The 26,344-nt window shown below is 37.7% G+C and overlaps 1 protein-coding gene across 3 annotated transcripts in view; it reads left to right on the plus strand.

Moving 5' to 3' along the window:
* tsnare1 (T-SNARE Domain Containing 1) overlaps positions 1-26,344 on the plus strand; it is a 1,003,225-nt gene that overhangs the window by 783,669 nt on the left and 193,212 nt on the right. For 2 of the 3 annotated variants that reach the window (XM_059975426.1, XM_059975433.1), the window contains exon 11: positions 25,977-26,094. The exons of the other annotated variant lie outside the window; for it this stretch is intronic. In XM_059975426.1, coding sequence (XP_059831409.1) covers positions 25,977-26,072 — 96 coding nt within the window. In that variant the 3' untranslated portion in view covers positions 26,073-26,094. The remainder of the gene's footprint in view (positions 1-25,976; positions 26,095-26,344) is intronic. 3 annotated transcript variants of the gene reach the window in all.

The raw sequence follows: 26,344 nt of genomic DNA on the forward strand, positions 1-26,344 counted from the left end.
TTAAAGAGCAACACATTTGTAAACATGTCAGGTTTTCACTTTACCTTCCTTCCATCCATACGTCCACATTTGCTTCTTCTCAAGAGCCACGTGTCTCCTTTTCTTAGCCGTCCTGTGTTTGCTTCCTATTCCCATCTGGAGTTTCTTTAGAAACCAGTGAAAGAACCAGCGAGTGTTTAACCACTGACAAGTTCATTGTTTCAACTTAATTGTTGTGAATACCTCAATCATTTCATTGGCATTATCTTTTGCTAAGCACCATCAATCTGAATTAAGAATATATTTTCATGGGAATTATGAGCAAAGGAAATTTCAATGGAATATCTAGAGAAAAAATATTTTTTGAATATTTTTTGAAGTCCAATTCAACTTGTATTTGATCTCCCAAGGCAGGAAAGATGAATTAAACTAAATTTTTGCCTCCAAATTAATAAAATCGAACTCAAAAATTTCAACAACTTTGTTGCCAGTCTCCACTCTGCTCTTACATTTATGTAGTCCATCTCTGATCTGCTTTCCTTTTCTGGATCTTTTTGTCTCCATTTCAGGAGATACTGCAGACTAGCAACTAATATGTATTACAAACCCATGGGTTCCCACAGCTCAACCTGCCTCCTACTCTCATATTTCTGAAATGTCCTCCTTCCTCTTGAAAGGTGCCCTCCCCTCTGTCATAGTGTTCACAGAACACCAGTGCAGTCTACAGGGATGAACCCAAGCTTTTCTGTTGCATGCTACTATAACTGTCATTCCATTCCCTTTCCACCCTGTCTGTTTGCTATCTTCCCCATTGCTGGAATGAGGCCCAATGGAAACCAACAGAGCAACATCTTATCTAATGTTTAAACAAGTCAGTGCCACCTTCTGGAATGAACATTGAATTTTGAACTTTAAATTGCTCTCTTATCATCTCCTATTATCATGCTTATGTCCCTTTCTTGCTAATGGTTAGTATTCATGCTCCTTATCTCTTGATCTGTCTTAACCTATCTACGTATAGCCTTTCATCTTAAGCTACATCCACACTAGACCGGATAATTTTGAAAACGCCGGTTTTGCGTAAAAACGATAGGCGTCCACACTATGCGTTTTAAAAAATATCTCTATCCACATTGAAATGGAGATTTTGTCGAATCTCCGCCTCGCGCAGGCCACATCTACTGAAAACAAGCGACATGTTTGGTGTTGAATCTCGCTGTGAAAGACAGCGCGTGTTTGTTCAGTTACAGACTAGAAAAACTTAAACGATGAGCAGCTGTTGGCTCTCTCGCAGGAAGATTTAAAAGGGTAAAAAAAACAAATACCAAAAGCGTATGGAGGCAACTGACGGGGAGCTCATGGACTGTATGACCCGGCTGACGACGAACATTGAAAAACTGTCTAACTCTGTTCCATTAATAAAGCACCTTGTTAAATGTGTAAAACATGTCTGTATCGGTATTTTCTTGTATTTCCATACAATGTTACATTAGGCTGTTACACATCTATTGTCAGAGAAGTACTTGCATAAATAGGTAAACCACTTTCATACAAGCAAGAACAGAAAACAGGGCAAAGTGAGTATACTTAATTTATTCAGTAAGTTATGGGTCAAACTATTTGGTGAGTACATTTCTAACTCTTCTGGCTTCAGTCTCGTTGCTGTCTGTTCTGAAATTGTTAGGTTGTGTTCAGGAAAACAATGACATGGTGTGCTGCAGTCTGACAGCGTTTTCAGAAGTCTCCGGTTACCCCATCGCCCGAGTAGGATTTTCAAAAATACCCACCCTCGAAAGCGTTTCTGAAAAGCTCCGGTTTCAGGGGACGAGAACGTTGTTGTAGCATGGACGGAGGGTAAAAACAAAGAGAAAAAGCATCGGTTACGTATTTATCCAGCATAGTACGGACGTAGACTTAACCTCAGTCCTCCTTCCAGCTCTGCTTTAAATGTAAATTCTGCATTCTTCTCCCAGTTCTGAGTTAGGGGTGCTACCGTTGACTTATTTTTCTTTCCACAGATGCTGTTTGACTATCTGAGTTCTTCCAGCACTTCCATTTTTGTTTCAGATTCCAGCAGATATTTTTTCTGGTTCCCCCTATCACCTACCAACCTTTGTATCAAACCTCCCTTTCACTTTTGTATGTTGGCTGCTTCCCCTCTACATGCTGTGTCCAGATGCAAGGTCTCAACTCAACACTTTCACCAGTCCCTTCCGTTCTCAGGTGCTGCTTGACTTGTTGAGTTCTTGTGTCTTCTGAGTTATCCACTCCTTTTAACTCCTCAATCAGTTCTCCAACATGGGCAATTCAGTGACAGAGTGACAGTCATACGGTCCAGTGGCATTACTACTGTAAGTCGGTCGTAGACAGATTTGCTAAAGGTGGATATTAATAGTGGAGTTGAAAAATACTTAAGTGATTATATCAAAGGTTCAAAGGTTCATTTATTATCAAAGCATTTATCCCTAACAACTCTGAAATCTGTATTTCTCCAGCGAGCCACGAAACAAAGAAAGAAAATGAAAGTCATTCAGAGAGAAACATCAAACCCACCCCCCCCTTACAAAAAAGAACAGCATCCCGATCATCAACCCACCCCACACCAAAAAAACCTTCAATCGCACAAAGCAAGCAGGAACATTGACCCCTGAAAACAACCCCACACCCTCCACAAAAAAACTAACAGAACATCAAACCCCCAAACACCCTCCGCTCATGCAACAAAATAACAATAAAGAGCACAAAATATAAAAACCTTAAGTCTGAAAATATCCACAGGCCATAAACACACCAGTCCAATCCATACAGGCAGAACTACGACACCATCTACAATATCACCGACATTCATCAAAAGAGAGGGACAGCACATGAGGCAGAGAGGCCTTCTTGCCCGCCACACTGCGACGGGTCACTCACAGACTCCTTCTCTGGCACTGATCAAAAGACAGGCAGTCGGTCCTGGAACTCTCGCTTGCCTTCTGCATTCGCCTCAATGTCTCAGCCTTCCTCGAAGCTTTAATCAGCAATTAGTGGACGTTTTATACAGCGAAATGGAGTCGAACATTGGCTTACGCCCCATCTCGAAGTTTCTTCGCAGTTTGAGAACGTGCTTCCGTTGCGGAACTTTCTCAGAGCCAGCAAAGCGCAGGATCACTCGCACTTTCTCCAAGATGCAAATCGCAGGTTCTAACAGTCCCAAGAAAACCAGGCATAAAAGATGTAAGAAATCTATTTTTGTTTGCTATCTGGAAGATGTTGACCGAGAGAACATTGTACGCTGGCACCATCTTGACCAGAAGACCAAGATAGGTGCAGATTTTAAAATAAATGTATTCCAAGAGTGCAGTTAGATTGTACTAATGTTTACAGTAGTAAATGTTGGACATTGTTAATATTTTAACACCAAAGTACTAAATATTTTGATGATTCCAGTTAATTAAATTATAATGGAAATATTTTACTTATCTTCTTTGGTCTTGAAGATATAAGAAATTCATATTAGTTGTGTTTTTTTTTCTGGTACTATTAAAAACAAAGGGAACCCTATTTCCAAATGTTTCCACTTCACTATAAGTTAAATTTGAGTTTATTGTTAAATGTATGTATTATGTCATTAAATGAGACTGAGCTGCCCTCAGAAAAGCTATATTAACACACAGAAAATAAGCAGTGCTTTAACCTGAGTTTGTCATTTAGCTTCCAGTTATTCCATTTTCATTTATGCTACTTATTTCAGGTGTTGTCATGCTTAGATAGAGGTTCGGGCCCTTCACAGTACATTATTTGATTTAGAAGGAAATGTGCTGTCATCTGAGCTATCTGCCTACACAGGCAGCATCAATAAGTGGTAACAAAATTGTGTAAGTAATAGCAAGCAGCATATTGAGGATTGCAGCTATCAATCTTTTGAAGACCAAAATATACTCGGCTGTCAGCAATGGATAAACAGAAGTCCTGAGATGTTCAGTCTTTGGGTGTACGCCAGAGGCATCTTCAAATACCAAAAGCAGGAATAATGTTAAAGGCAATGAGTTGAGTCTGTCACTTGAGACAAATGAGTGCCAAAAATATGTTAATCCTCAATACTCTTCTCCTGTCTTTCCTTGTGCCTCAGCCCTGGCTACTACTTTCCTGCTATCCTTTTTAACTTCCTGTGCTTTGCTTTCTCTAAACCTCACCAATGCTGCATAACAGGTTTTTTTTTGGAGGTTACCCTCCTTGTGAAACCAGGTTTGGAAAGAATGAGAGTTAGTAATATGAGAGTACAGAGTTGGAATGTCATGTTACGGCTGTACAAGATGTTGGTGAGACCACACTTGGAGCGTTGTGTGTGATTCTGGATGCCCAGTTATGGGAAGAATCTCATTAAGTTGGAACAGGTGCAGGGAAGATTCTCGGGGATGTTGCACGAACAGTAGGGCTTGAATTATGAGAAGAGACTGAGATTTTTCTTGTTAGAGCATAAGAGGCTGAGGTATGATCATTTGAGGTTTACAAAATCATGAGGAGGATAGGTGAGGTGAATGATCACCATGTTTTTCTCAGAGTAGGGGAGTCTAAAACTAGAGATCATAGATTTATGGTGAGACAAAAAGATTTAAAGGAATCTATGGAGGAACGTTTTCACATAGAGAGTGGTGATTATATAGACTCTGCTGACAGGGGAAGTGGTAGAAGCTGGTGCAATTGTAATTTAGACAGGTATGTGGCTAGGAAAGATTTAAATGGACCACACAAAAGGAAATAGGACTAGTTCAAATAGACAACTTGTTCAGCATGGACGAATTTGCCTGAAGGGCCTGTTTTTGTGCTGTTTGACTATATTATTGCTGTTTATGTGGATATGATGTAGTGATCCTAAAGCAAGAGAAAAGGAGACTGTAATCTTAAACATGGTATTTTTCATTTGTTGATAAATTAAAAGACCTTGGAGATTATTTAAAGCGGTGTTTCTTTTCTATTTTAAAGATGGCCTCATGATTTCCTGTTTTAAAAAAAAAGCACAAGGATACCTTATTGCTTATTGATGGTGGGACCGGATAGCCCAGTGTTCACACTCAGCTGTGAAGAGGAGCAGCACAGTAGCACACAGTACATACTTACAAAGATATGGTGACTAAAACTCTTAATTACAACATGACTCTTCTAATCTTGCAGTCAAATCTTCTTAGAATAAAGATAAGTATTTCACTTTCTCTCCTATTAACTTGCAACATCAGCATGTCAGCCAACAGTGTCTGAACTTTAACATTACCAGATAAATACTCCATATTTATGTACACCAATGTGGATGACATCACATTTTTCCATATTACATGCCGTCTGCTGTATTATTGCCTATTTATTCAGCTCTTGAAGCCTCTTTGCTTCCATTTCCCTAATTACAATCCCACCCAGTTCAATGTTGTCAACAAACTTGGAAGTGTGCCACTTTGTCCTCTCAGTCACATTGTGAACTGCTGCGACCTGAGCACTGATCCCTGTGGTAAGCAACTAGTCACAGCTTACATCCTGAGAAGGTTCTGTTCATCTACACTCTTTGCTTTCTGTCTAATAACTAATTCTCAATCCACGTCAGGTGCTGTAACATTGTTAGCCAACTTTCTGTGTAGGACCTCATTAAGATCCTAGCAGAATTCCAACATTTCTGATTGAAATATGCTGACTGTAACCCAAGCTCTGCTTCAAAATCACACCCAGGAAACAAAATAAAGGGGAATTTTGGAGAGCGGTTGAGGGATAAAAGAGACAAGACATAAAGCACAAGTAAAATCACAGATGAAAAAGGGTCTAGTGCTTTCCCAGCATATATACATACAAGTTCTTCTTGGGCTTCCAGCTGGATACAGGCATTGATTTTAACTGATGTTTTGATGGCAAACTCCACCATCTACATCATGGATGATGCTTAGCACTTCTAGTCTGGTGGTGTAATACTCAACTCCCGTCGTCTGTCCCTCCTAATTAGTTAGTCCTCAACCAATCAGGTTTCCGCTGTCCCACTTTGTTTAAAATCGTATTCCAGTTCCTATTTAGACTGTGACCTTCATCTTTATTAAGATTCTTATTCTTAAGATTCTAGTCTTATTTCAATGGCTTCCTTCAGCAGGCTGTCCTAAAATCACTGGTGTAGCACAGTAGTTTTATGCCGTTGATGTCAATACAATGGTCAATGTCGTGCTCCTGCTGATTACTCTGGGTAACCCAAGCGGAGTCACCTCCTTGATGCGGGTTTCCACCATGTCCCCATCTGGCCAATATCTGCTGCTTCATTTGCACAGAGAATTCTGTAAGCACCAGCTGTCCTGGGTTCTGGGTTACCTTTGCCCTGCATGAGCTGGGATTTAGCTTCCTTATGGTTTTAGGGGTGGTATTAATCAGACATTTCTTCAGGATCCCAGTGATCCTTCCAGAAAGCATGGAAATATCGGGAAGACATATTTTTATAAGATATATGTTTTGACAGATGTTTTATAAGCTATCCATTATTACCTGTATAAACATTTTGTACTGTACATTTATAAAAAGTAAATTTTGTATAAGAGAAATTGTTCATTGGCTTAAGATCAGTTCTTATCTTTCTTTCCTTTAAGCCAAAAGGTTTGAAGTTCAAATATAGTGAGAGACTTGAACAGAAAATATCCATGCTCCAATCCATTGCAATATTGATTGTGTTTTTACCTCTGCACTCTTCAACTGGCTGTCTTCAGAGACGTGGGATTTCCCTCATCCCGGAATTCCTATCAATTCACATGTATCAGAGAATCAATAACATCATATTTTCTTCACATAGTTAGACCATTAGTTCTGGAGTTCCCCAAGGATTTTTTTTCTGTAGCCCCTTATTCTTTTTCATCATCAAGGGCCACCATGCAGATTTCAGCTGAACATGAAGCTTCTATCTTTATGCACATCATAACTTAGTGTTCCGCTTCATGGCTGTGTTTTTAGCAGTGTCTGGTTAGCTGAAACAAAAAGTGATAAACAGGATTAACTTTGTGTGAGGAAATTCATTAAGTAATTGCTACTAGGCAAGGAAATACACAATAAATGGGAAGGTATTAGGAGGTGTCACAATAAAGAGGGACCTAGGTGTGTATGCCTACAGATCCTTCAGGTTAGGAGAACAAAACAATAAGTTTGTGAAGATGCTATAGAACTTAAAAACATGAAAATTATGTTTGAAATTCACACTTTAGTTAGCCCATAGTTCTATTACAATGCATAGCTCCGGTCATCAGATTACAGGAAAGATGTGACTCCATTGTGGCTAGGACTGAACAATTATAATTTTGAGGAGAATGTTAGGAAGGTAGAGTTACATTCTTTGGAACTAACAAGGTTGAGGGCACAAATAAATAAATAGATAGATAGATAAATAAATAAATAAGAAATTATCAACACTTCCCCCCCCCCCCCTAACATATCCCTGTAGAAAGAGGAAAAAAAGAGAGGAGAAAGAAAGAATACCTGGATATCAGAAGATCCCCATATGTTCCACGGAGTTCATAATATCTTTAGTGTATATATATTTATTTCTTTCCCCAAATAACCAATAATTTTATCTTCGGAGCACCTATATTTTTAATCCTATCTTTTGTAAATAAGGGCACCAAATTTTCAGAAATATTTCATATTTATCTTTTAAATTATAAGTAATTTTTTCAAGTGGAATGCAGCTGAAAATTTAATTCTTCCAACAACCTATACTTAAGTATGAATCCCATTTCCAAGTAACTGCAATAGCCTTTTTGGCTACTGCCAATGCAATTTTTATGAATTCTTTCTGATACTTATTCAGTTTGGATTTCGGTTTTATCCCTTCAATATCGCCTAGTAAAAATAATGTTGGATTATGTGGAAGTTGTGTTCCAATAAAATTCTTAAATTTGTCTAAAAAGGTTGAATTTTAAAACAAGACCAAGTAGAGTGTAAAAAAGTACCAATTTCTTGATTACATCGGAAACATTGATCAGATAAATTTGGGTTTAATTTATTTATTTTTTGTGGTGTAATGTATAATTGATGTAAAAAATTATACTGCACTAATCTTAACCGGACATTTTTTGTATTTGTCATACTGTCAAGACATAGCCTTGACCAACTTGTTTCTTCAATCTTAATATTCAAATCAGTTTCCCATTTTTGTCTTGACTTATGAATTCTTTGTTTAATTGCCTGTTTTTGAATCAAACTATACATACAAGAAATAATTTATTTAATTTTCCCTTTTTGAATTAAAGTTTCTATTTCATTAGGTTTTGGCAATAACATTGTTTGACCCAATTTATCTCTTAAATAAGCCCTTAACTGGAAATAACAAAAAAGAATGTTGTTTGATATTTTGTATTTATTCTTTAATTGATCAAATGACATTAATATACCTCCTTCAAAACAATCTGCTATATATTTAATCCCTTTTTGAAACCAATTGTATAAAAGTTGGTTATCCATTGTAAAAGGAATAAGTTTATTTTGAATTAAAGGTCTCTTTGCTAATAAAGATTTGTTTATCTCATCATCAACATTTATCTTATCCCATAAATCAATCAAATGTTTTAATATAAGAGATTCTTTCTTTTCCCGTATCCATTTAGATTCCCAATTATATATAAAATCTTCTGGTATATTTTCTCGTATTTTATCTAATTCTATTCTAATCCATGCCGGTTTATCTTCATCAAAAAAAAGATGCAATAAATCTAAGTTGATTTGCTTTATAACAATTCTTAAGGTTTGGATGTTGTAACCCTCCTAGGTCAAATTTCCATGTCAATTTTTCCAACAATATTCTTGACATCTTACCTTTCCACAGGAACTTCCTCATACATTTATTTAACTCTTGAAAAAACTTCTGCAGTAATTGTATTGGTAGTGTTTGGAATAAATATTGTAATCTAGGAAATATATTCATTTTTACAGCATTTACTCTGCCTGCTGATGTTATTGGTAAGGTAATCCATTTATCAAGATCTTCTTGAATTTTTTTCAATAATGGTAAATAATTTAATTTATATAAATTCTTTATATCATTATCAACTCTTATACCTAAATATTTTATACCATTTATCGGCCATCTAAATTGAGTTATTAATCGACATTGACTATAATCTCCTTTAGTAAGGGGTAGAATTTAACTTTCACCCCAATTTATTTTGTAGCCTGATACTTTCCCATATTCTTCCAATCTAGAAGATAATTTACGCAGCGAATACAATGGATTTGTTAAATAAAGCAAAACATCGTCAGCAAATAAATTAATCTTATATTCCTTCTAGTTAACTCTGAAACCCATAATATCTGGGTCCGTTCTAATTAATTCAGCTAATGGTTCTATCGCCAACACAAATAAAGCAGGTGATAATAGACAACCTTGTCTAGTTGACTTTGTTAACTGAAATGATGTTGAAATTTGACCATTTGTCACTACTTTAGCGCTGGGATTAGTATTTAAGGTTTTAATCCATTTTATAAAAGATACTCCTCATCCATATTTTTTCCAATACCTTAAATAAAAAATTCCATTCCAATCTATCAAATGCTTGTTCTACAGCTAAGGCAACTGCCACACTCATTTCCTCCCTTTTGTGCCAAATGAATTATGCTAAGTAACCGAGTTACATTATCTGCCGATTGTCTATTTTTGATAAATCCTGTTTGATCCACACGTATTAATTTTGGTAAATATTTAGATAATCTATTAGATAAAATATTTGCTATTATTTTATAGTCGGTATTCATCAAAGAAGTAGGTCTATATGATGTTGGCTTTAAAAGATCTCTATCTTTTTTTGGCAATACTATTAAAATAGCTGTCGAAAAAGATTCTGAAAGTTTATGCGTTCTTTCTGCTTGGTATATTAACTCCATAAAAGGAGGAATTAGAAAATTTATAAAATTTGGGCCAAAAACCATCCTCTCCTGGGGATTTATTACTCTGGAGTGATCCTAAAGCTTCTTCGACTTCTTTTAATGAAAAAGGCATATCTACTCCCTTCTGTTCTTCCAAATTCAATTTTAGAAGAGTTGTTTGTGATAAAAACCTTTCTATCTTGACATTATCATTTTGTGATTCTGATTGATACAATTCAGAATAAAAATTCTTAAAACTTTCATTAATTTCTAAAGGTTTATAAGTAATTTTATTTACACTTGTTCTAATTGCATTTATCGTTTTGGAAGTCTGGTCTGTTTTTAACTGCCAAGCAAGAATCTTGTGTGATCTTTCACCTAGTTTGTAATATCTCTGTTTAGTTGTCATAATTGCATTTTCTGTTAGGTATGTCTGAAGTGTATTGTATTGTAACTTCTTGTTAACAAGTTGTCTTCATTGTTCTTCTGTCATATATCTTTGAAATTCTTTTTCTAATTTTGTAATCTCTTTTTCCAATTGATCTATTTCTACCATATATTCCTTCTTAATTTTAGAAGTATAACATATTATCTGGCCTCTCAAATATGCCTACATCACTTCCCATACTATAAATTTATCATCAACTGAATGTAAATTAGTATCTAAAAAAAACTGAATCAGCTTTTTCATGAAATCACAAAAATCTTCACATTTTAATAATACTGAATTAAATCTCCATCTGTAAATCAATTCCTCTTTATCCATCATTATCATTGTCATTGTCAAGGGGGAATGATCTGACAATATTCTTCCTTTATATTCCATATTTTTCACTCTGTCTTGAATATTCATTGATAATAGGAAAAAAATTATCCTTGAATAATTTTTATGTCTATTTGAATAAAATGAGTAATCTCTTTCTTTTGGATTAATTCTTATCCTTATATCAATCAAATTTAAATTTTTCATCAATGATAAAGTTAATTTTGCTACTTTTGATTTTGTAACAACCTTTGTTGATCTATCTAAAACTGGGTCTGGACAAAAATTAAAATCTCCATCTATTAATATTTTGTCATGTGCATCAGCTAAATTCAAAAAGGCCTCTTATATAAATTTTACATCATTTTCATTTGGTGCATAAATATTCATGAGTCCATAGTTCTTAAAAAATTTTACAATGTATAATTACATATCTCCCCACAGAATCAATTAATACATTTTGTATTTTAATTGGTAAAGTTTTATTAACCAAAATTGCAACTCCCCTCGCCTTTGAATTAAATGAAGCTGCAATAACATTTCTGACCCAATCCCTCTTTAATTTCTGATGTTCTATCTCTGTTAAGTGGGTTTCTTGTAAAAAAGCTATATCTATTTTCATTTTCTTAATGTATGTTAAAATTCTTTTTTCTTTTCACCAGTCCATTAAGTCCATTAACATTAAAACTTTAAAAATTCAGTAAATTAGTCATTATTTTTAACAGAGTTACTCCAGTCTGTAGTAATACCTAACTTTTCAACTTTCGTAGTACCTTGGGAAATCTTTTTAAAATTCTCCTTGTTGCTATGTGTCTACCCCCCAATTGTCCAGGCAAAGAAAGAAAGATTAAAGGAAAATGGATTATAAAGAAAAAAATAACAAAATGCCCCCCTACTAATGTTGTGAATAAAAAAAAAACACAACATTACCCCCACTCCATTGTACGGGTCATGGCAATCGCCATGATTACACACGTGAATCACATAGCAATCGATCCGAAGTTCCCCCGTAACATAAAAGAGTATATATAAGAGAAGAAAAAATACTATCACTGCTCTTGATTAATATTTCTCAAATTTTTACCTTTCTCCTCCTCTATCATATAATTAAGAATATATTTAAATATTTTTCTGTCCTTAAATATCCATCAGCTCCATTCACTGCCCGTCTTCATCTTTAATCCATTTCACTTTTAAATCTTTGGCTGTGATCAGCGAATATTTGGGAGTTCTTGTGCAAATTCTTCCACATCCCGATAATCAGTAAAAAATCTTCTTTTTCCGTCATCCAAAAAAATGATTAGGGTTGCCGGGTGGCGCAATATTAATTTATAACCCTTTTCCCATAAAACTTTTTTTGCTGGGTTAACTTCCTTCTTTCTCTTCAAAAGGTCATAACATATATCAGGATAGAAAAGAACTGTTTTCCCTTCTATCATCAATGGCCCGTTTCTCTTTCTGGCACGTTGGGCAGCCGCCTTCAGGATCTTTTCTTTATCTTGATATCTTAAGCATTTTATCAAGATTGATCATGGGTTTTGATCAACTTGAGGTCTTGATCTTAAGGCTCTGTGAGCCCTTTCAATTTCAATTAACTGGGTTCCTTCTTCCATTTCCAAAATTTCTGGAATCCATTTTTGAAAAAAAATTATTGGATTCTCTCCCTCTATGCCTTCTTTAAGTCCAACAATCTTAATATTATTTCGTCTGCTAAAATTTTCAAGTACATCCACTTTCTCCAAAAACAGTTTCCTTTCTGATGTCCAGGCAGAAATATTTTACTCACTCTATCAATGGTGTCTCTCATTGTTTCTTCCAAGTTTTTAATTTTCTTGTCCATTTTGTCCTGTCTTTTCATCATTTTATCAAACATAATATTCATGTTTTTAATATTTTTTATTACTTTTAATGCTTTTAATTCATGCATTATTTGCACCAAAGATTTTTTTATGTTTCCAATATCACCTCCAACGTCTTCTTTATTTGTCTCATCTTCGTCTGATTTATCCAGAGAATCTGATTCCACCTCATATTCACTTTCACTTTCAGTTCCGATCATAGCTGGGATTTGTAGTTTGGGTTGCTTATGTTTGTGCATGCCCCTTCCTTCACGCATGCGCAATTCCTGTTGCTCTTTTTTTTTTGGAGACGGATGATGTTGCCACAGTTTCCTGTTCTGTATCGCCGGAGGTAAAATGCACTTGAGCCCGAGGCTCTTTGACGGTGGCGGACCTTGATTCTTTTCCAACTTGTGTTGTCTTCAAAGTAGTAGTTTTCTTCTGCTTCTGTTTAGGAGACATATGTTAAGACAATCCTGAGTAGTTTATAAGTAATTTAAAAAAAATATTTACTAACTTTTCTTCACTTAAACGTTATTTTACTGGTTTTTTACGGGAGAGCTGGATTTCCACGTCTCAATCCTACGTCATCACGTGACGTCCCCCCAATTGTTGTAGCCTTGTGCAGAGGAATAGCCACATTACATCCAGACACAATGCTTTCATCAGACATATAGTTGGTTTTCCTTACATTTTTTTTTATTTTCTGAGTAAAAGCTTCCTTGGCAACAAAAAAGGAAGAACCCCATTTCCTCAAAGGGGACCAGTCTATCTTGGGTTTTGGTGAGATAGATCTGCAGAGTATTTTGTTGGCATACACTCAGTTCAGTATGTGTTGTGGAAGGGAGGTGACAGTCACAGTGACATCATTACAGTCTGCAAAGAATTTAGTGATCCCTTAATGGAATTCGAGGAAAGTTTTACAAAGAAATAAAAGGTGGCATCAGATGCCAGAGATGATGCATGATTATATAAAGTGAAGAACATATTTCATAAGCAAGGTGCCCTTTTAAGTAAGCCAAAGATAAATGTCACTTGTTTGTGTATTTATAAAGCTATCAGAATAATGTGTATATAAAAAGTTCATGTAATAAGAATGAGAAAGATTGATGGAATTATGATTCATTCAATTGAACTGTTTACCAAAGGGCCACAAACATGAAAAATCTAACTCCAGGTTAAATTATGTTGTTGCATCTTTCCCCAAAAATACACATTCTGAAATATCCATTTTTATTCAGCATGAAGCCCAATTCAAGCAGATTTTTGAAAGAGATTAAGTGATTTGCTGCTGATTAAAGTCTCTTTAGCATAACAGCAACTATCACAAACAAAATTCCAAATGATCTGTGGAGAATATATAATTTGGACCTGGGAATTAAATGTGTTCTTCATTCTATTTTCTTTGTATTTTTTCCCTTTTCTTCTGAAGGTGGCAACTCATTTCAGTGTACTTTTCCACAGACACTATTATTTTCCCTCAATGCTCTCAAGCAATAAGTCTACTAGTGGTCCCTTGAATGTGAACGTTGGCAAACTATTCACTGATTGGATCCAATCTTATTCTCACCTGATATGCCTAGCAGTTGTGACATTGGATAACAATCAAGGCTTATATTTCTCTCCTTCTAAGTGCAGTATAATATTTTGCTGCTGATTTACTCCATTTCATAGTGTGCAGCAGTTTTTTGACCTTGCATGTAAACAGTTACTCTAAGTCAAAGAAATTTTTATTATCAAAGTTCAAATATGTTACCAAATACTACTTTGAGATTCATTGTCTTGCAGATACTTACGGAAAAACTAAAGAATCCAATTGAATTTACAAAAAACTAACAATGTGAAAAAGAAGACAAGCTGGGCCAATGAGAGCTGAATTGTGAAATGCGGTTGTTTTCATTAAAAAATAAGTTAAGGAATGGTAATGAGAGATTTCTGAGTGTAGCCTGATAATGCTGAAGAAAGTAATTTGATTCAGGTTTTTGTTGCCTTTCTCTATGTGCTGTCCTAAAAGAACATAAGAAACAGGATCAGGAGAAGGCCTTCTGGCCCATCGAGCCTGCTGTGCCATGCAATAAGATCATGGCTGATCTGGCCATGGATTCTTCTCCATCTACCTGCCTTTTCCCCATAACCCTTAATTCCTCTACTATGCAAAAATCTATCCAACCTTGTCTTAGCTATATTTACTGAGGTAGCACCACTACTTCATTGGGCAGAGAATTCTACAGAATCACCACTGTCTGGGAAAAGCAGCTCCTCCTCATCTCCATCCTAAATCTCCTCCCCTAAATCTTGAGGATCTGTCCTCCTAGTTCTTGTCTCACCTGCTAATGGAAGCAACTTTCCTGGCTCAATCTATTATCTCCTTATCTATTCCTTTAATGATTTTATATGTTTCTATAAGATCTCCTGTCATTCTTCTGAATTTCAGCAAGTACAGTCCCAGGCAACTCAATCTCTCCTCTTAGTCTAACCCCCTCATCTCTGGAATCAACCTGGTGAACCTCCTCTGCACCGCCTCCAAAACCAGTATATCCTTCCTCAAGTAAGGAGACCAGAACTGCACGCAGTACTCCAGATGCGGCCTCACCAGTATCCTGTACAGTTGCAGCATGACCTCCCTGCTCTTGAATTCAATCCCTCTAGCAATGAAGGCCAATGTTCCATTTGCCTTCTTGATAGCCTGCTGCATCTGCAAACCAACCTTTTGTGATTCATGCACAAGCACTCCCAAGTCCCTCTGTACAGCAGCATGTTGCAATTTTGTTCCATTTAAATAATAATCTGCCGTTTCATTTTTCCTTCCAAAGTGGATGACCTCACATTTACCAACATTGTACTCCATCTGCCAGACCCTTGTCCATTCACTTAACCTATTTGTATCCCTCTGCAGACTCTCCGTATCTTCTGCACAATTTGCTTTTCCACTCAATTTAGTATCATCAGCAAACTTTGATACACTACTCTCTGTCCCCTGTTCCAGATCATTAATGTATATCATGAACAGTTATGGGCCCAGCACCAACCCCTGCGGCACATCGTTCACCATTGATCGCCAACTAGAGTAACACCCATGTATTACAACTCTCTGCTTTCTATTAGTTAACCAATCCTCTATACATGCTAATACATCACCCCCAACTCTAGGCATTCTTATCTTGTGGATAAGTCTTTTATGTGGTACCTTATCAAACACCTTCTGGAAAGCCAAGTAAAAAACATCCACCGGTTCCCCTCTATCGACTGCACTCATTATATCCTCAAAGAACTCCAGTAAGTTTGTCAAGCAGGACCTGCCTTTGCTGAATCCATGTTGTGTCAGTCTGATAGATCCATACTTTCCAGATGCCTCAACATTTCTTTTTTAACAATAGCTTCAAGCATTTTCCCAACTATAAATGTTAAACTAACTAACCTATAGTTACCCGCCTTTGCCTACATCCATTTTTGAACACTGGCATGACACTTGCTGTCTTCCAATCTGCTGGAGCCTGACCAGAGTCTAGAGAATTTTAGTAAATATCACCAAAGCCTTGACTATAACTTCTTCCATTTCCTTCAGTGCCTTGGGATGCATTTTTTCAGGACCAGGGGACTTGTCTATCTTTAGGCCCACAAGTTTGCTTAGCAGTAGCTCTTTAGTGACAGCTATTGTATGAAGGTCCTCGCCTCCCATTTCATCCATATCTTTCTTTGGCATGTTAGCCATATCCTCCACCGTGAAGACCAACACAAAATAGTCACTCAAAGCCTCTGCCGTTTCCTCATTACCCAATATCAATTCCCCCTTCTTGTCCTCCAAGGGACCTTATGTTCACTTTAACCACCCTTTTCAACTTTATATAATTATAAAATCTTTTACTATCCATTTTTATATTTTGTACTAGTTTATTTTCATAATCTATCTTCCCTTTTTTATTGCTCACTTTGTGGTACTTTGTTGCTATTTTACGTTTTCCTAGTCTTCCATTTTCCCACTATTCTTGGCGACTTTGTATGCATGAGCATTTAGTTTGATGTCTTCTTTTATTTCCTTAGTTATCCAAGGCTGGCTCTCCCCACCCTTATACTGTCCTTGCTTTTAACTGGAATACACTTCTGTTGAGCACCATGAAAAATCTCTTTGAAAGTCTTCAACTGTTTCTCAACCATCCCACCATATAGACTGTGCTCCCAGTCTACACTAGCCAAATCCTCCCTCATCCCATTGTAGTCTCTATTATACACTGGTTCAGGATTGAACTATTGCATCCTCAATTTGTATGAGAAACTCAATCATACAGTGATCACTCTTTCCAAGAGGATTCCTAACTACAAGATCACTAATTTTACCTGTCTCATTGCACAGGACCAGATCTAAGAAAGCATGTTCCCTTGTAGGCTGTTTAAGAAAGGCATCACAGATACATACTATGAAGTCCTCCTCAAGACTGCCTTGAGCAACTTGATTCACCCAGTCTATGTGCAAGTTAAAGTCTTCCATGCAGTTTCATTCTTACATACCTTAGACATTTCTCTGTTCATTGCCTGTGACACTATAATGTTATTATTTGGTGGCCGATCGACAACTCCCACCAGTGTTTTTTTTCCCTTTACTATTCCTAATCTCTCTCCAGATAGATTCAACATTCTGCTCCTTAGATCTTATATTGTCTCTCACTATCGCCCTGATCTCATCTTTAATTAAGAGCACTACCGCATCTCCCTTTTTACCTGATATCCTGCGATATTTAATTCCCAATTCTCTTCACCCTACAATTACGTCCCTAATGGTCACTAATTCATACCCCTTTGTACTGGTTTGTGCCACAAGTTCACTGACCTTAATTTGAATACTACGGGCATTCAAATAAAAATTCGTTACACTTGTGCTTTTAAAATCTTGTAATCCTTTACTCTTTTGCACTTGACTTTTCTTTCCTCCGCACTTACTTTCCTCTTTTTTATCTTCTGCTTTTTCTTCATCCTTTCCCACGCTTTTTTTTACTTTATCCGTACTCCTCAATCTGTTGAACCCACTTCCCTAATATTTAGATTGAAGCCCTATCCATTGCCTTAGTTATGTGATTCACTAGGATCCAGGTCCCATCACAGTTCAGGTGGAGCCTGTCCCATTGGTACAGCTCCCTCCTTCCACAATACTGGTGCCAATTTACCATGAATTCAAACCCACTTCTCCCACACTAATCTTGAGCCATGCAGTTAACTCTTCTTGACCCTATGCTAATTGACACATGGCTCAGATAATAATCCAGAGATAACCACCTTGTTGGTTCTGCTTTTTAATTTAGAACCTAACTGCTCAAATCTCCTCAGCAGACCCTTTTTCCTCATTCTACCTATGTTGTTGGTACCCACATGGAACAGAACAACTGGATCTTTCCCCTCCCACTGCAAATCAGATAAGATGTCCCAAAACCGGGCATTAGGCAGGCAACACAATGTTTGGGATGGTGTACCCTTGCAACAGGGAATTCTGTCTATTCCCCTGACTATACTATCCCCAATTAGCACTCCATTTCTCTTCTCTCCCCCCTCCTGAATGGCTCCTGAACCATGGTGCCACAGTTAGCTTGCTCATCCTACCTACAGCCCCACTCTCATCCACACAGGGAGCAAGAATCTCAGACCTGTTGGACAAGCTCAAGGCTGAGGCTCCTCTAGCAGTGTCTCTTGGATCCCACTACCTGTCTTATTCACAGTCATACCCTCTTGTCCCTGAGCACAGTACGAATTTGAGGCAGCTAATCAAATGGGTGTGACTACCTCCTGAAACAGAGAATCCAGGTGACTCTCCTTCTCCCTGATGTGCCAGTCTTTGAAGCTCAGATTCCAGGTCATCAACTTTGAGCCTGAGTTCCTCGAGCAGCCAACGCTTGCTGCAGATGTGATCACCAGGAACCACAATGGGGACCACCAGCTCCCACATCATGCAGCTGCAGTACATCACCTGATCCTGCATCATCCCTTTATTTAATTAGCTATAACTGAGTGACTTTTTATTCAACCACTACAAAGCCATACCTGATACTTAACTGAGCCTCCTCGCTGAAGTCTCGTGAGCCAAGGCCTCAAGTTCTCACTCCCACACTGCTCCATTCAGAGAATGACCAGTCTTCTTTGATCCTGCTTTACTTTTACTTTCTGCTGCTAATGAATTATGAATCAATTGATCTGCTGCCAATACGCTGAGCCCCACGAAATGCTCCTTTTTTGAACTCTTCTCCCCAACCTGTGCGAAGCTCGCTCTCTCTGTGAATCAATTGGTCTGCCACTAATGTGCCAAGCCCCGCAAAACGCTCCTTTTTTAAACTCTTCTCCCCAACCTGTGTGAAACTGTCTCTCTGTAAATCGATTGGTCTGTCACTAATGTGCCGAGTCCTGCGAAATGCTCCTTTTTTAAACTCTTCTCCCCGACCTGTGCAAAGCTCTCTCTCCCTCTCTCTCTCCCCCCTCCCCCTCCCCCTCTCCCTCCAAATCAACTGCTCTACCGCTAATGCCACTATATTCACTTTATTTATAACCTTGCAATTCTTTTAAGAGCTTGTCCAATCCCATTCGTCGTGATTGATAGAATCTATTGCCACCTCCCTTTCAGATGAAGCCTCCTCTAGGATGTTTACTTGATGCAGCGATCAATTTAATCTACAATGAAAAGAGGGTTAGTGTTCAGGATAGGCAGGTTCCACTTAATACTCTGTCCATTCTTGTCAAGTGAGGCAGCAATTAATATGGGTATATTGTTTAGAAATAACTTTGAGGAAGAGAAGTGTATGGGAGTTGATATGAATGCAAAGGTTTCCCCAAAATAAATAAAATTCATTTTGTTGTTTTTTTAATGTGATTTTCACATCTCTGCTTCCATTAAGGTTAAAATTAGCCACACAAGTTTCCTCAAAAAAAATTATATTGCCCATCCTCTTCCATTCATACCCATCCCTGTGTTCCCCACACAAATGAATGTTATACTTACTGGGGATTTGCAGATAACCTACAGGAGTAGAATGATGGGCCATCAAGAGAAACCTAGCTGACAGTTATTACGTGTGACTGAGATTCCAATTGTGAAGTGGCAAAGGTGAAACGTGTTGGCACACAGACAGGTGTCTGCTCGGTATGTAGAGAGATAAGGTGCCGGAACAGCTGACAGTCTCTGTTCGGCTGAGATATTGTTGTTCAGTGTGGTCAAATCAGCACAAATGATTGAGGAATTTCAAGTCAATGTCTGTTTTTTGCAAAGTGCATAATTTTGTGGCTGGCTTACGGAGCCTCAGGCCTAAAACTTGTCCAAGTTTCAAATGTTCTTAAGCCCACAGTGTGAATTCACACATGGGGCAGTTCACAGCATCATACGAGTTTATGCATTGTATGTTATGTTAATATAGTGAAATATGATTTGGAGACAGAGTCATACTGATCGTTTATTTCAGGGTAATTACATATGTGCAGTAGTTTTCATGTTGACCTTTAACAATTGATTGACACTGGAGATGAAGATTTTTGGCCCAAAACGTTGTTATTACCTCCTCCCATAGATGCTGTCTGGCCTGCTGAGTTCTGCCAGCATTTTGTGTTTTTTTAGTTTTTGATTGACACAGGAGAGTTTTTTAATATTCGTGCACAGACTTTAAATGTGATGCCCCAATCTCAAGTTTTTCTTGACAATGAGAAACTGCCATTGTGAACAGTTCTAGTGGTGAAGATACTGCCACAGCGCACAGACCTAAGTGAAAATGCTGTATAGATGTGTCGGTTAGTAAATCTGCAGATGATGCCAAGATTGGTGGAGTTGTGGATAGTGTAGAAGACTGGCAAGGAATACAGTGCAATATCAGTTTCAAATATGGGCTGAGAAATGGCAGATGGAGTTTAATTCAGATAAGTGTGAGGTGTTGCACCACGGTAGGGCAATGCAAGGAGACAGTATACATTTAAGAGCAAGATCCTTAATAATGTTGCTGAGCAGAGAAATCATAGGATGCAAGTTCATACTTCCTTGAAAGTAGCTACACAGGTCATTAAGGTTGTTAAGAAGTCTTATGGGATGCTTGCTTTTATTAGTTGAAGCATTGAGTTCAAAAGTCAGGAGGTTATGTTACAACTTTATAAAACTGTATAGGCTATATCTAGAGTACTACATACATTTCTGGTCACCACTATAAAAAGGATGTTGAGGCTTTGGAGTGAGTGCAGAAGAGGTTCACCAGGATTCTGCCTGGTCTAGAGGGCATATGCTATCATGAGAGGCTGGATAAACTTGGGTTGTTTCCTCTAGAGTGTCCGAGACTGAGCGGAGATCAGATAGAGGTTTACAAGACTATTAGAGGCATCGGTAGAGTGGGCAGAGAGTATCTATTTCACAGGGTTGAAGTGCCTAATACCACGGGGCATTCATTCAAGGTGAGAGGAGGTAGGTTCAAGAAGGATGTGAAGGGTAGGTGGGTAGATATTTTAACTCAGAGAGTGGTGGATGCCTGGAATGCACTGCCTGGTGTGATAGTAGATGCAAATACATGAGAGGCTTTTAAAGGACATTTGGATAAGCACATGGATGCAAGGAAGATGGGGGGATATGGACATTGTGTAGGTAGGGGGATTAGTGCTTTGGTGTTTTTGACTTGCTTTTTCATTTGTTCAGCACAACATTGTGCTGAACAGATGGCCTGTTCCTGTAGTGTACTGTTCTATATTCTATGTAATAAGGTCCTGGATCTAAATTGCCTGGGCCTGATCAAACAACCATGTACCATTAAAGAGGTATTGCTTCATTCAGTGGAACATTTTCCACTTGATTTCCATTGTCTGTAATTTTGACTAGGGCCTTTAATACAACACCGCCTGAACTGCCATCCCTCTCTTACATTAAGTTCTTTTGCCCACTCATGTCCGTAATAGAAGGCAGAAACTGAGATGTCATGTCAGTCATGTAATTAGGAGAGAGTATCCTGATAACCATGGTGATACCGAGACCGTCTATGAGAGTTTACATAACTTAAATGGTGGTTGGGAGCAGCATGTTAGTCATAAATGGATTTGATTGGATTAGCCTGGATGGAGTACTGTGAGCAGTTTTAGGTCACAAAAGCTAAGAAAATTTGTGCTGGCATTGGAGACAGTCAAGAGGAGGTTTGCGAGATTGATCCTGAGAATTAAAGGATTCATGAATGAGGAATGTTTGATGGCTCTGTGCCTGTACTTACTGGAAGTTGGAAGAATGAGGGGGTATTTCATTGAAGCTTATTAAATGTTTAAAAACCTGGATGGACTGATGTGGAGAGAATAGTGAGGGAGTCCAGGACCAGTGGGCACAGCCTCAGAATAGAAGTTTTTCCCTTTAAAACAGAAATGAGGAGGAATTTCATAAGCTAGAGGACAGCAAATCTGTGAAATTAATACCCATGGATGGATGTGGAGGCCAAATCATTGGGTATATTTAAAGCAGAAGCTGATAGTTTCTTGATTTGTAAGGGTGTCGAAAACTATTGGGAGAAGGCAAGAGAATGGGGTTGAGAGGGATAATATACTCAGTGGCCACTTTATTAGGTATATCAGTTTCCTAATAAAATGGCCACTGAATGTGTGTTCATTGTCTTCTGCTGGTGTGGCCAATCCACTTCAAGGTTCAATGTGCTTTATATTCAGAGGTGCTCTTCTGCACACCACTATTGTAATGTGTGGTTATTTGACTTACTGCCCCTTTCCAGTCGGCTTGAACCTGTCTGACCTTCCACCCCTGACCTTTCTCATAAACAAAGCATTTTTGACACACAACCAATGCTTACTAGATGTTCTTCATTTTTTGCACCATTCTCTAAACTCTAGAGACTGTTGTGTGTGAAAATCCCAGGAGTTCAGCAGTATCTAAGATACTCAAACCACCCCTGGCACCAACAATCATTCCGGTGTCAAAGTCACTTAGATCACATTTCTTCCCCATGCTGGTGTTAGGTCTGAATCTGAAAAACAACCAACTCTCTTGACCATATTTGCCTGCCTTTATACTTTGAGTTGCTGCCACATGATTGGCTGATTAGAGATCTGCATTAGCAAGCAGCTGTACTGGTACACCTGCTGAAGTGTAAATCAGTCATGATGGAATGTTAGAGCAGGTGTGATGGGCCAAGTGGCCGAATTCTGCTATTATGTCTTAGGGTCTTCTAGCCTTTTGTTGTTAGGAAGGAAACACCTGCACAATTTTCTAGTTCGTCAAACAAGACCCCAGGGTCTAGCTGAATAAAAACAGGCTGGGTAGATGTTTAGTAAGTTCAGGAACATTACAGTTGCAATACTGCGATGAGGATGTTGGTAAGTCTCATAAGTTTTGCTGCTATATTCATTCCTTAATTGTTTAAATTGCATAAGCTGAAAACTGAGTACCCAGTAGGAAAAAAATATATACCCGTGGTATTTCTGATTAAAATGCTTCATTTCCTTTCCTGGTCTCTGATTACTCATCAGAGACGTAAGAGTCATTCATACGACTGTCTCCTCCTATAAATTGCTTATTATTCACAACTAGATGGGGGCAAAAATATTTCTGATCTTTTTGGTTGTGAGCATTTCTTTATGTACTGTAGCATGCTTCTTCCTCTTACTGATTAGTTCTATGTTGCAGAATCTCCATGTTCACAGCATGTGTTATGCTCTTCTGTACCTGCTTCTTGAGCCAAATTCGATCACTTAGCCTGTCAGTAATGGTAGAGTAAGGAGTCTAATATACCATGCTATGCACTTGCACATTGTGGTGGAGTACAATTTTACTTCAACGATGATTAATGTCACCTCAGCCTCATTATGAATATCAATATCTGAGCTGCTAAGTTCCCTCTGAGTCTGTTGGTGAGAATTCAGCCTGGTATGGAAACAGTAGTGCCTTTGAATGGACAATCCTACACAAAGTAGTGGACATTGCCCAGTCACAAACGAGATTAAATCTGCAGATACCGGAAATCCAAGCAACACACATAAGATGCTGGAGGAACTCAGCAGGCCAGGCAGCATCTATGGGAAAGTGTAAACAGTCCACGCTTCAGGCCAAGACCCTTCAAGGACCTGCTGAGTTCCTCCACCATTTTGTGTGTATTGCTTGGACAGGTCCAATCTATCACGAGTAACACTATCCAAAACTGAGCACATCTACTCGGGGCATTGTGGCAGGAAAGCAGCATGCATTATCAGGGACTCACCACCACCTGGGGCATGCTTTCTTACTGCTGCCATCAGAATGAAAGTACAGGAGCTTCAGTTCTCACACCACCATGTTCAAGAACAGTTATTACCCCTCAACCATCAGGCTCTTGAACCAGAGGGGATAATTTCACTCTCCCCATCACTAAAATGTTCCCACATCTCTGGACTCATTTTCAAGGACTCTTCATCTCATGTTCTAGATATTTATTGCTTATTTATTTATAATGATTATTTCTTTCTTCTTATATTTGCAGTTTGTTGCCTTCTGCACAATGGATTAAGTTCCCTAGTTGGAGCAGTTTTTCATTGATTCTATTATGGTTATTATTCTATTATGGATTTATTAAATATGCCTGCAAGAAAATGAATCTCCAGATTGAATAAGGTGACATACGTGTACTTAGATAATGAGTTTACTTTGAACTTTGAACCTAAAGCCCAAGGAGACTCTTGCCAGCTCCTCCCCGATATGATTAATTAATTCAGTCTTTCTGAGAACTGTGTGTTGAAGCAATGATTATTTCTTCCAAATTGAAATTTTGACAAGCCATGGCCAAATGCATGAGCTTGAAGACCCAAGAAGTTAAAATTTAAATTCAGTCTTTTTCTGATCTCCTGGGGTTCTTAAAAAATAATCCATCTTAATAGGAAGAACATTTGTTTACAGGCTACGTTCAACTTCTGCTGAAGTGAGATTGCAACCAAAGCTCCAATTTTAATTCCCAGCCACTGATAAGAATGTTACGGATTTGACAGTATGCTAGTCACCCTTAACACATCACATTTGCGCCCTGTGCCATCTGAATAAGCATACATTTAATACTGTTCAAGTCCTGTGACAACTTTATTGAGATCCAAAGTTGACTGTCCTAGGATTATTATTCCTATAAATAAATATGGGAAAATTCATAAATTTAAATGATTCACTGTGAAATCATATAAATAGGCTTTGATTTCTTTCTTAATTTTATGTACTTTTTATATATTTTTTGAATTTAGATTCAATTAAGAGATACAGTATACATATCATATACCGTATGACATTTTTGAGTTTTATGCATAACTGTGAACACTTTGTATAAGCCTTAAGACTGAAATTTCTCTGAATATAAATCCATTTGACTGCCAGGAATAGTGGTGGAAGGAGATCTGATATGGTGTTTAGGAGGCTGTTACATGGAGACTTAAACATGCAAGGAGTGGAGGGATATGGATCATGAAAGAATTTAATATAATTCAGCATCATGTTTGCCACAGACATCAAGGCTGAGAGGCCTATTCCTGTGTTATACTATTCTATATTCTAAAACAAAAAAAAATTGTTCTTTCAAGCAAAATGCAAACTGCCAACGATAATTCAGAATTGTTCTTGATATTAAAAAGCCCTGAAAATATGAAACTTCCTTATATGGTGCATTCAATTTTTATTGTCAAGTTTAACCATAATTACTGCTACAAAACATTTTGTGTTTGTGTGTGTGGGTGTATGGGGACTGCAGTCCCTCAGAAATACTTAAATATGCAAATGATTTCAGAAAGAAAATATTTTAAGGTTCATGTATTGGTTTATGCAGCTTCAACCATCCTTCCATGCATATGTTCCAAGCCTTATGTTATGCTCCAAAAATAATAAAAGGTCTAGTTCAAAATTATGCTTTAGACTGTATGTAAAAAAAATCCTGTATGCAAGAATAAATTGTTCAACTCATTTGATAACATCACCATTGCTTGGTGCCTGGGGTCTCCTTGAACTAATTCCTCATCATATTTGACACCAAGAAGTGGGAAAGCCATATCTCTGAGATTGGTGGTCATAGTCTGCACTTTGCTCCAGGAACAGTGTTGAAAGTGGTAGGCTCACTGCTGGCAGAATATTCTAGACTATTCACCCAAAATGCTGGAGGAACTCAGCAGGCCAGGCAGCATCTATGGAAAAGAGTACAGTCGGCGTTTCGGGCCGAGATCCTTCGGTCGGACTGGATTGCTGAGTTCCTCCAGCATTTTATGTATGTTGCTTGGTTTTCCAGCATCTGCAGATTTTCTCTTGTTTGTATATTCTAGGCTTCTAACTTAAGATGCAACTTCCTACTTTAAAGAGGATAAGAACCATTTGAGATTTATAACCCCTTCCATAGGCTCTAGTGGTCCCACAGGAATTTTCTAATGTACTGAATCAATGAAAAATGGTGTTGAATATTTTGTGTGAATGACAATTTTATAACTACCTAGTTTGATTATAGTGGTCTGTAATGGCCGGCATGGAAAATTTCAGTTGGGTTCCTTCTTAAATTTTAAAAGGGTCAAACATCACTACAGTAAATCAATTCATTTTTTTCTTTGATTTCTTCCAGAAGAGAGCTCGGAAGATGAAATGCTGCTTCCTCCTAGCCACTTTAGTTATTTTGGCAGTCATCATTATCATTATTGTGGCGACAGTAAAGCATTGAACTTTTGGCATTATACCTACAGGTAACGCCCATGTTCTTATTTAACGATGGAATCACTCAAATGCAATGGTTGATCAAAAGTTCATCTAAAATTTATGATGTTCATTTCAGTTTTTGGCTAGAAATTCCTTCTCTGTCTGTTGTGCTAAATGTGCATTATAATGGTATGAAATCAGATTCCTCTGGCCTCAATGGGATTATATTACTATGCAATGCCTTTAATCTATTGCAAGGGACTGAAGTTAAATTTAACCTCCCCTTAATATGTATTT

The sequence above is a fragment of the Hypanus sabinus genome, chromosome 1, assembly GCF_030144855.1.
Source record: "Hypanus sabinus isolate sHypSab1 chromosome 1, sHypSab1.hap1, whole genome shotgun sequence".
NCBI lineage: Eukaryota > Metazoa > Chordata > Chondrichthyes > Myliobatiformes > Dasyatidae > Hypanus > Hypanus sabinus.